General features: G+C 44.7%; 1 protein-coding gene across 1 annotated transcript in view; it reads left to right on the top strand.

The window, feature by feature from the left end:
• Positions 1-2,319: 2,319 nt before the first annotated feature.
• tcf20 (transcription factor 20) overlaps positions 2,320-12,167 on the top strand; it is a 33,083-nt gene continuing 23,235 nt past the window's right edge. The window contains exons 1-2 of the mRNA XM_084329755.1: positions 2,320-3,970; positions 4,366-4,459. Of these exons, the coding sequence (XP_084185881.1) occupies positions 2,468-3,970; positions 4,366-4,459 (1,597 nt within the window). The 5' untranslated portion in view covers positions 2,320-2,467. The remainder of the gene's footprint in view (positions 3,971-4,365; positions 4,460-12,167) is intronic.

The raw sequence follows: 12,167 nt of genomic DNA on the forward strand, positions 1-12,167 counted from the left end.
AGCTCTTGTTGCAGGAGACAGAGCCGCTAACAGGCAGTGTTGGTCAAACCGAGTCCCAGAAATCATCGGCCTCTCTTTTACCCCCGTCATCAGAGCGCCGCTCTGTCATATGTGATGTGTCGCCAAACCGGCGCAGCACCCCGGAGAGGGATAGAGAAAGTGACAGGGAGAGAGAGAGGGAGAAAAGTCAAAGTGGAGCCTCTGTGATTCAACAGCCATTTTCCTCACCAACAGCAGCCAGTGATCTGACTAAGAAAGATCTCGGAGAAAAACAAGTGATGAAACTGGAATTGGCATCAAAGGAGGCTGTCCCAGAGGCACCTAATCTTCAAGCTGAACAACACGGTGGTTTTACAGCTAAAGAAGCCGATATGGAGTATCACTCAAAGTCTGTTCATCCCTCTGTAGTTATGAATGCTGATCCCTATAGACGAGGGAATATTGATATGAGTCCCATGCCCTCTCATCCTACAAGCTCTAACCCTCTGTCTCCACCGTCAAGGCATCAAGCCTATCTTCATGGTGTTGATTTATCAGCTGGTCACACCAGTAGTTTTCCTGGATATCGATATGGTGATACAAGAGAGGGCAATATGGTGCCACGCTCCAACCCCCATTTCCCCTCCCACCATCCCTACCACAGTTTATCCCCCCAGGCTCAATTACAAAACCCGCAATCGGCAAATAAACTGTTGTATCCTCACCCTCGTGGTGGTGGTGGAGGAGGTGGTGGTCCTCCACATCCCCTTGACATGAATGACAGACTGGACTGGGCGACGGCAATTAACAGGCCGAAGGAGGTGATGATACAGCCTGGTTCCTCTCCAGGTAGAGTTAAACTCAACCAGCCAGAGCAGAGACCGAGGATACTCACTCAGACTGATGTTATGCCTAACGAACAGCATTTAACCAAACCTCTGCTTAGCCATCAGAGCGCCTACTACGATATGAAAATGTGGGAGTCGACACACTCTGGAAGAGAAGGTGGGGTGATGATGGAGGGAGACCCCTACTACAGATCACAACCTCCTCCTCCCGCTCTTGTAGCTCCACACGCTGCAGTTCCCCCACAACTGGCTCTAGCAGCCACACCAAACGCTATTGAATCAGAGGTCTCCAGAGGAGCTCTGGAGGAAACTAAACAACCACGTCCGGCTCCAGCATCCAATGTGACTAAACCCCTTGCTGATGTGAACTCAGCGCTACCACAGGGCCAGCGTCAGAGTAAAGCTGGAGGTTCTGGAGACACAAATCCGTTAATGTTGAGAAGGAGAGTTCGCTCTTTTATCTCCCCCATCCCTGCCAAGAGGCAACACCAGGAAGGTCCTCAACAGAGAGGAGCCCAGAATGCACATCATTCCCCAGGCGCTCAGTCTGAATCTAGCCGCCACAATGAAGATGACTCATCTAGCTCAGATATTCCCTGTACTAGGCTCTCTTCCCCAACGCCTGGGCAGAATGCTTATTCACAAGCTCTCTCCCCTTCAAGTGGTAAACCCAAGGTTTTGCCTCCGAAGAAAGGACGGGGCTTGAAACTGGAGGCGATAGTGCAGAAAATCACACCGAGTGTTAAGAAGCATGGTGATTCTGAGTCGAATCATTACCCGGGTTTTTCCCACTCTGAAATGACACAGTTTAGTGATTCACAGGACCAAGATTTAGCGCATTTCCCCAGAGTTGCGGCAAGTGACGACGGTTACATGGACGAAAGTCACTCCTTAAATGACATTATTCCCTTCAGGGGAGTTGATGAGACGGGGCCGTTGCCTCCCTCTGCTTACCCCTGTGATCAGACATCCTTCAAACAGTCAGATTTCGACTTCGGGATAGGCACGGCTGTGGCAGCAGCGTCTGGGGATAAGGAAGACTTTGCTCTTCTAGGACCTTTGCCCCCACCCCCACCGTTACCCCGCCCAGTGCAGGGTTCCCCACCTCCATCCTCCTCTGCCCTGTCTGACATTCAGAATTTCACCAACACTTATCAGCAGCTTGAGACACGGAGAGGAGAGCAGTCTGCTGCTAACCTCCTTCGACAGAAGCTCCAAGAAACCGGAATGGGGTTCGATGATTATCCCGGCAGTGACTATTATGGAACCACCCCGCCACACCACAGCCAGGCTCAAGGACACATGCTAAACAGACAGCATCAGATGTCCTCTGGGAGGTCCTCGCTTTCACCACAAGATAAAGATAGTCTTGTGCCCAAAGGCTATTTCCCATCAGGTAAGAAGAAGGGCAGACCTGTTGGGAGTGTCAATAAACAAAAGCGTGCCCAGGGCCAGAACCAAGCCCAGGGCCAGACCCCGGCTCAGAGCGCAAGCCCCGGTAGTCCCATTTCCCAGCTGGCCATGTCTCCAGTTGCTGCTACTGTTATCCCAGAGACAGAAGAGGAAGAAGAAGAAGAAGAAGAACAAGAAGAAGAAGAAGAAGAAGAAGAAGAAGAAGCACCAGCAGCGCACCAGTCCCCATGACTCCTCCTCTGCCAGATGACAACCACACTGCCTGTCTGGCCCCGCCTGTTTTAACCCAGGTGGTGAAAGTGGATGCAGAGAGTGAGGATACTCCAGAGCCAGAGATAGAGGTCAAACCTCTGCGACGGAGACGAAGGGGTGTGAAAGATGAAGGTGATGAGCAGGCGGAAGCAAGAGGAAGGCAGAGGAGGAGGAGGAGAGGAGGAGCACCGACAGCAGTGGCGATGACGACGACAGAGGCTGTGACGGACAAAGATGACCTAGATACACCTTCCTGGGCAGGAGGAAGCCTAAGTGTAGGCTTCCCAGACCAAAACAGAAAGGGTGTATTTGTCCCACACATACATGTGGAGAGGAAAATTCCAGAGATCGGGGCGGTGTGCACCATAGTGAATGCCGAGGAGGAAAAGATAAAAGGAGAGCGCAGTGCCATTGGAGGGAAAGCAGGCAGCAGTGGAATGGAGTCTCTTCTGACCTCAGCGCTTACCTCCCAGCTATGTAGGAGAGACAGAGAAATAGAGAAAAGAGATTCGGAGGAGGTGGAAACTACCCTTCAGTCGGGAAAAGCACTTCCTTCATCTGACTATGTTGTCTCTGGCCCTGTAATTACTGAAACCAATCACTCTGGGCGTTTACTCTGCTGCCTGTGTCAGAAATGGGCAAATTACAAACATCTTGGAGATCTCTATGGTCCTTTTTATCCAGCTGAATACGCTGCAAAACTTCCCAAGAACCAACCCCAGGTCAGACAATGTCAAGTAACCACCGGAACAAATAAAACGGGACAAAATATAGAAACAACTTCAACTGTATTGAGCACCATCCAAGAAACGGCAACTCAAGATGCTCAGATTAGCAAGTCTTCAACTGACAGTGACTATGCTGCCAGCGTAGTTAGAAACCCAACATCCCCTGGAACTGCCTCTCTAGCTGGGGGGGAGGAAATGATGATGTATCTGGCTGCTAAGCTTGGTAACACCGCTCCCACCACCACCACCACCAGTAAAACACCATCTCTAACCTGGGATATGAATCTAGATAATAGAACTATCCCTGAACTTAAGAGAGAACCAGAAATCCAGGATGACCAGCAACATAACCTACAACAGCAACAGAACCTACAACAACAGGACCTACAACAGCAACAGAACCTACAACTACAACATAACATACAACAGCAACAAACAGATGAAGCTCAGCAAAGACCCCAGCACAGAAAGCTGACCTCACACCCACGCTTCAAAAGAAGGCATAAATCCAGTGAGAATTCCCCCAGAATGGTACCATCCAACAGCAAGGCCTCCCTGCCCTTCCAGCCCCCTCCCCCAGCCCTGGACTCCCTGGGGCCATTGGCACAACTGGCCCAGCTGCCTCAGATGCCCATGGACCCGGAGGAGCTGTGGGTCCACGAGGGCTGCATCGTGTGGACCAGTGGAGTGTACCTTGTCAACGGGAGACTATACGGCCTGCAGGAGGCACTTGATGGCGCCAGAGACACAGTGAGTAGCCCCTCTGTTCACTTGACCTTTGGTCTATGAGAGTTCAGTTTCGTAGGTGAAATGGATATCAGCATTTGGCAGAGAGTTGTTTATTGTAAGTTTGATGTGCCTGATGTTAACTTGAAGGTCTTAAAATGAAATGGTGCACTCTCCAGTTTGCAGTAGTAAGTCATGTATCTGATACATATAAAGTCCATTTTACTAGGCCCAAGACGGTGAATATATTTCATTATATATTGGCTCCGAAATGTTAAGATATGAATAGACTGTGCTTTATTGATTTATATCGTCTTGCCATGCCCATAGCAGTTCTTCACTGTCTACTACAGTTTTGAGACGTATTGATTACTTTTCTTCTCACTTCTTCTTTCTGTGTTCTTTATGTCTCCCGTCAGTGCTGCTCGTATTGTGAGATGGTCGGCTCAACGCTGGGCTGCTACAGCAAAGGCTGCACACTCCAGTACCATTACCTATGTGCTATCGAAGCTGGTGAGTGAGCGAGCGAGTGCGTGAATGCATTTAAAGGGAATGCCACCTATTTTAAGAATCCACATCCGGTACCCCAGGACAGCTTATTCAACGTTTGACAACATGCACCACTCTCTTCCATGCCTCTGGTTTATTCCTGAAGCTAGAAATCAGAGCGAGAACCCTCACATGTGTGATAAAATCTGGGCTTGTTCCATAGAGAATGAATGAGGCACTGACTTTGTGGTGCTGTAAAAAAATTAAATCTCACAATCAAATTATGTTCTACATTAGATTTGATTAGATTCACAGGTACAAGGAAGCAAGTTTGCATCTAACCCTAGTGTAAAGGAGCAGTAAAGTGCATTGTAATGTATATATATATGAAGTATATATGAAAAAGCTACAGAGTATATGCTAAGTTAAGTATATAAGTTACAGCATTAACTAATTCCTAAATCTAATTCCGAATATCTAAGTGTAGACTTAAATGTCATTATACATTCACAACAACAGATTTCGTTAAACAAGTATTCCCCAGGCAAGCCATACACTCTCTGTATCTCCCTCTCCTTCTCACACATGCACGCATACACAGCGCCTGGAGAGATCAAGAGACACAACGACCAGCTCGAACAAAGTGTCTCAAAAGTCGGACAAGTTAACAAACAACAGAGGAGGCATTATTATGCCAATTTAAGATCAACAAAGCAGTCATCAAACAACTGTCGAGCAGCCAAGAAATATGCTGTTACAGAGTGTAATGTTATATGGCAAGCCCAAAAAGGCCGTCTAAGAAATGCAAACAGTCTATTGTTTTATTCAATGTGTTTTATATAAAAGATGATTTTACCAAAAGATGATAAAAATTACAGCCTACATTGAATAAGACGTGTGTTCTATTATCCTTATTTTCTAATTAAATTATTTTCTTTATAAAATCAAGATTTGGTCTTCTTACAAAAATGTAAGTATTAACAGTAATACTATTAATTGAAGATTACTGACGATTACGTGATTACAGACCATGGAACGGACAGGACAGTGCATTGGATGAGTAATGAAGGACAGTGTCTCAGATCTAAGCTATAGAGAACTAGGGTTGGGTACCGTTTACATTTGAACCGGAACCGGTACTGGTACCTTGGAATTAATACCAGTACCCGACGGTACTTTTATTATAACAAACATTTTATTTCTGTTGTAAAACTAAACTAAAGTCTAAACTTCTCAATTTCAACATTGTTGTCACACCACACAAACTAAAACCCCTCCCTACCTCCCTCTCCCAAACCGTTCCAAAATTTTCTTTTAATGTTTCATGATCATGTATACATTTATTATGTATTATTATTTTTTTTATTATCAACATTATCTGACCATCCTCAGTAAATACTATCAAATCCTCTGACCTCATCTGGTCTTTCCAAAGACCAGAGATGGGGTGCACGCGCACACACACACAGAAAGGGAGAATGGATTATAGCAGACTTAAAGGTCCCCTTTCTTATAAATGGCCTTTTCCAGTGTTTAGCATTGTTTTCTAGCAATGGGGGTTTGTATCAATGGTTTGTCTCTAATTCTCATTTTGGCGGATTGCTCCAATTCAGTTGAGACAATATCCTCCCCCTGATCTGCATAACTAGCCCCCTCTATGGTTGTAGCGCAACCATTCGATCAACAACAGAGCAAGTGGAAATACCGACACTTCCTCAAACGGGTTGACGTGGCGCGGGTGCCGATAGAGAGGCAGAGAACGAGCGAGAGAGAGGGAGAGAGAGAGACAGAGAGAGAGAGAGAGAGAGGGGGGGACAGGAGCACCCCACACACACTCCCGACCGCGCGCGGGGCAGGAGCTTCTCTCGGGGAAACACACATGCAGTCGGGAGCACTCGCATATCACTGTCAACCTGCTGCAAAATATCATTGTGCACGCTCCCACGTGCGCGCCCGTATTCCGATCCGTGCAATAATATTCACAGGGGTATATATTGTCATTTAAAACAAGTTACCAATGCATTGTCCCGTGGGATTATGCCCCCGCGGCGGAATTAATTAGTATCCCCCTCAATCTCTTTATGTCTCTCTCTGTCTGCCAGTGCAGACTGTGGGTGACTGTCACTCAAATCACTTATGGGCGGAGCCCAGCCCAAAACAGCTTGAAATCTTGAAGTGAAAAAATGCTGCTTTAGAGTACGTGATTAGAAATACAAAACAATGAATTTTTTGTGGGGGAAAACTTATAGATGTGTTCCATAGACTCACAGGAATTGTGTAACATTGCCCAAATAGGGAAAGGAATAGCAAGACACGGGACCTTTAATGATTTTAGAATATTTCAGCTAATGAAATTAAATGTTTATTATCATCAACTATCCAGTTCGTTTTTATAGTGTAACGTTTGGCTACTTTAAATCATTGAACGTAGAGAGAGAGAGAGGCTCAGAGGCTCGAAATGTGGCACAGATTGATCTAACGTGAATCGCTACTCGGTAGTACCGATGTAATTCGGTCGGTATGCTTAAAAGTACAGAGTTCGGTACCCAACCCTATAGAGAACAGCACTATGAGTGGGATGAATGTATCAATGGAAGGCAGGGGTGGAGTGGTAGAGGGAAAGAAGCTCCAGATCTGTCCTTGTGGCTGGCAGAAAGTAACAACAGTAAAAGGCCTCAGAATACATCAAGGAATCAAGTGCTTGGTAGAGGGAGTGCAGGTTTGCTGCATTGATCAGTACTTCTTTTTATTTATTTATTTATTAAATTTTTAAGGCATTTCTGCTTTATTTGACAGGACAGTTAGTGACAGGAAATCGGGGGTAGAGAGAAGGGGGATGACATGCAACAAAGGTCCTAGGCTGGATTCGAACCCAGGAGGTTGTGACTACATGTCATGCTTCCTATCATGTTGAGCCACCAGGACACCCAATTGGTCAGTACTTCTTGAAAAGTCAGTCGGTTGAAGTCCAACGACAGGTAGAAAACCACAGTTCACAGTGGACACTGTAGGAGGGGATGTAGATGGTACTAAGGCCAGCATGCCATTAGAGAGAAGAGCTGTGGGCAAACATTTGTTAAGTGGCCTGCTAGGGCAAATTAAAGGAAAGAATGGGAGACAGTTAATATGGATTTGATGGTTTTAGATGGTCTTAAAGTAACAGTGGTAAATAAATTACAGATTATTTTTGACAGAAAAAGGGTAGAGAGATTAGGTCCAGGAGTTAGGTCCATACAGCAGAAAGAAATGGAGAAATGAGTGAAGGAGAGGAGTAGGGATGCCCCCCGGACCCCGGTTTTAAACGGGAACCGGTACTATATTAGAAAATACCGGAGTATTTATAAGCTCCGACGTCCTCGGTACTGCTATCGATACTCTAGAGAAATTATTATTATTATTATTATTATTATTATTATTATTATTATTATTATTATTATTATTATTATTATTATTATTATTATTATTATTATTATTATTATTATTTAAAAGTTGCAAACGATCTATCCTCTCTCTGTCTCTGCACGAGAAGCGAGCCACAGCGAGTCATTATTACACACACTCCTCGCGAGTCGCTCGCTAGTAGTGCTACATACGGGTACTCCTTAATGAAAGCGCTGTCTCCGTGCTGAAGCGCGCTGCACACAGACACAGACAGCTCTGAGTCTGCATGCACTGAGTCGTGACTCGTGATGGCGGATAGAGCGAAGCGTTCTAAAGTATGGATATATTTTACAAGGGTCGATGCCGACAACGCACGTTGCCACAAGTGCAACAAAACATTTGCCAGTAAGGGTGGCAATACGAGCAATTTATCAAAACATCTGTTGGCAAAACATGATATTAGTGTGCAGAAATGCGCGTATTCGACTGCCTTGCGCGCAGTGTTCCATCTGCATCCACGTCCACTGCAGCCGTAAGCCAAGATACGGAGTTGCCTAGGCTAATAACGAATTATTACAAATAGGCTAATAAACAAAATAATTGTTTAGCTACAAATACTACAATCTAAACTTTTTATAGATCGTCAAGCTGAGGCGTCAGCCACTATGTCCCAGCCCAGTGAGCCCAGGCCCACCACACATCCTCCCTCTACCTCCCTCCACCACCCAAAGTCCTTTCTCCCTAGCAGCTAGAGGAAGGATGACAGAGGATAGGGTGAACGAGTGTCACAGTTCTGTTAGCCTTTTGCATTTGTTGTTTATTATAAAAAGTCTATAATTCAGAGTCAGACACATTTAAAACATTGTTGCTGCTGTTGCTGAAGAAATTATATTCATTTATTATATTTATTTATAAAGTTATATAAAAGAACATTGCTGCTGCTGTTGCTGAAGAAATTATATTTATTTATAATACTTATTTATAAAGTTGTATTTATAAATAATAAAGCAATGTTGATTCTGTTCTTAATTAATTGTCTTTTTTTCTTGCAAAAAAAGAACCAAAAAGAACCGATAAGAGTATCGATAAAGTACCGAACCGTTAAGCAGTATCGATAAGAGTAGTAGTATCGATAAAATCCTAACGATACCCATCCCTAGAGAGGAGACATCTAATAAGGTGACTGTGGGAGAAAGAGGGAATTAATGTTTTGCAGGTAGGGCTGGGCATTTTATTTAATTTTATTTTCAATTACGATTTTGGCTTCCAATGATTATGAAAACAACATAATCGACTTTTAGCCAGGTCATGTATTGAAGCCAGATCATGTTTTTTGTTTTTCAGTTGAATCATATTTAAAGTTCAAGGAAATCCACTGTTAAAAAGACACTTTCTTTAAGTTCAATAAATGCATGATGTTTCCAAAGTCAATGAGTAATCAGAACTTGTAAGTCGCTTTGGATAAAAGCGTCAGCTAAATGACTAAATGTAAATGTTAAATAATCGTAATCTCAATATTGACCAAAGATAATCGTGATTATAATTTTTGCCATAATCGAGCAGCCCTACTAAGAAGTCGGTTAGCAGTAGTCAGGTGGACAGAGCAACTTAAGAGAAAGAAGGAGGAGCGAGTCAAGACAGCATTTTATAGACCTGGGGAGTGAGGTTCCACCTGTGATTTTCCCCCATTGTAGCCACCCATTGAAGATCAAAACTATAAGTATTACAGCCACCGTATTGTGTAGGTTCATAATCTTTGATGGAGGTATATATTATTTAATTATTATACTGTTACAACAAATAGGTGAATGTTTTAACTTAATCTTTGAGAAAATATGTTTTATAGGGCGGCTGGGTAGTGCAGCGGACTAAGCGCCTGCCTACCACCGCAGAGACACTGGTATCGAATCCAGCTGTCAGTGGTACCTCCGGCCTGGTCGGTCGTCCATACCAGGGGGTCCGCCAGGGGGCGCAGGGGGTCCGCCAGACCACAGATGATTTGAGTTTTTATTTTTATTTTTTTTCAGGGAAATATTTAATTAGCATATTTTTATCATCAGAAGCATGAATAGTCTCTCCACTACAATAAAAAATAAAGATAAATAAATAAACATCTAGACATGATTTTTGAACGTTAACAGTAGGCTACCGGGTAGCCGCTAAAACGCGAATCAGTTGACTGTATCACTTTCCGTAGCTAGCCTAGCACGCTAGTTAACTTTCTCGGCTCGTCTGCAGTCAGCCGCCAGAGGAGAAAATGTGTGACAAACGAAAAGGAGATGACGGCAGCTCATCTGCAAAAAAAGTTAGGACCTACAGCAATCGCGAAAAGTACATCACCATGGGCTTCACTGAGGGACCAGACAAACGACCTGAGTGTGTGATTTGTGGAGAAAAGTTGGCAAACTCGAGCCTGAAGCCCAGCAAGCTGAAGAGACATCAGGCGTCTAAGCACCCAGAAACCGTTGGGAAGGATCCGGATTTTTTTCGGAGGAAAGAACAGTCTCTCAAGGCGAACAAGCCCGTTGATGTTAGAGTAGCGTGGAGCAGGGGTGGCAGTGATTTACAGAAGGCTACCGAAGCCTCCTTTAAGTGTTCTCTTTTAATTGCAAAAGCAAAGAAACCGCACAATATTGGCGAGCAGCTCATCAAACCAGCCTGCATCAAAATGGTTTAGAAACTGTGCGGCCCACAGGTGGCGGATAAACTAAAATCAGTACCACTCTCGAACAATGTAGTGAAAGACCGAATTGATAAGATGTCAAGTGATCGCGAGCAGCAGCTGTCAGAAAAGCTTAGAAAGGGTCCATTTGCCATATAACTTGATGAAACTACAACTGTCGCAGACGAGGCTGTGCTCATCGTTTATGTGCAGTATATCGAAAATGAGGATCTGAAGCAGGACATTCTCATGTCAGTCAACCTTACTACCACCACTCGAGGTGAGGATATTTTTACTGCAGTGGATTCTTACTTCATTCAACATAAATGCAAACCGTTCACCATTAGGGCCTGATTTGAGAGGATGAATACAGGATTTGAATATTGGCCAACATTTTGAAATACATATGGTGCAAGATGAGATTTGTTGATTGAAGGCACAAGTCAAAGAAGCATAGTGGGTCTAATTATGATGCATATGCCTGTGTATAAGCAGTTTGTTATTAAAATGACAAAAAAAAGTATTAAAATGACCAAAAAAAAGTATTTTATGGTATTTTATTAGGAGGGGGGTCCAGGAATTTCATCAGAGATGTTTGGGGGTCCCTGGGGGAAAAAAGGTTGGGAACCCCTGGTCCATACTAACCAATTGGCAGTGTTAGTGGGTGGGAAGCCGGCGGGGTGTGTATCCTGGTCGTTGTAAACAGCGACTCCTACAGGTCGGTCGGGGCGCCTGCTCAGCGAAGGAGGGAACTGGGGGAAGTAGTGTGAGCCTCCCACGCGTTACGCTCCCCCACTGAGAGTCCTCGCTGTCAGGTGAAAAGAAGCGTCTGGCTGACTCTGCATGTATCGGAGGGGACATGTGATAGTCTTCAACCTTCCCTAGACCGGCAAGTGGGGGGCAAATGCGCGCAACGACCAGGAAGGGGAGGGGGGAATTGGCATAACGACTAAATTGCGATGGGAGAAAAATACAGAAAAAGGAGGAGAAAAAGTAGATACAAAAAATAAAATATGTTTTATATCATAATCTTTACTTCCATGGTTTCCATACCCATATGCCTCAGCATGCCTTGCCAATATTGGATCAATCACAAGAGCACAGCTACTCTGACATGGCATCCCTTCCTCCTGATATACCACCATTAGGAGAGTTAGAGTATACAATGGACATTAGGCCACCAAGGTGGAAGGAAATGGAAGCTGTAGTAAGGCGGGCAAAGACTTCTTCAGCCCCAGGGCTGAATGAAGTCCCCAACCGGGTTTATAAAAGTGCACTTGATGTAGATCATGCATTAAAGCATTCCGTCTCCAGACGGATTTCCGTCAATTTGATTGGGGAGATCCGTCCATTTGATTCGCAGTCTGACGGAAGTATTTGCATGATTTGTAGATGCATACAGATTGAAACAAAATTGAGCCAATCAGAGGCGCCAAATATGGAAAAGGGCTTTTTTTTCCTATCGCGCCAAGCAGTCATCATCACTCAGCGACTCGAGAGACGGGTCGCCTTTTTTGCAGCCTCACGCGTCAACTGCTTGTTTACCAACGTCACAGCCACCACGCTGCTTGCACTCGCTGCTATATACCGATTAGCTAACGTTAGCTTAATAGCGTCTGTTAAATGGAAGGAGTAAGCCGGCCACTAAAAAGAGAACCCACCGCGGGGTTCTCAGATGAAAACGATCAG

This window comes from Notolepis coatsorum (genome assembly GCF_963971535.1).
Source record: "Notolepis coatsorum genome assembly, chromosome: 14".
NCBI lineage: Eukaryota > Metazoa > Chordata > Actinopteri > Aulopiformes > Paralepididae > Notolepis > Notolepis coatsorum.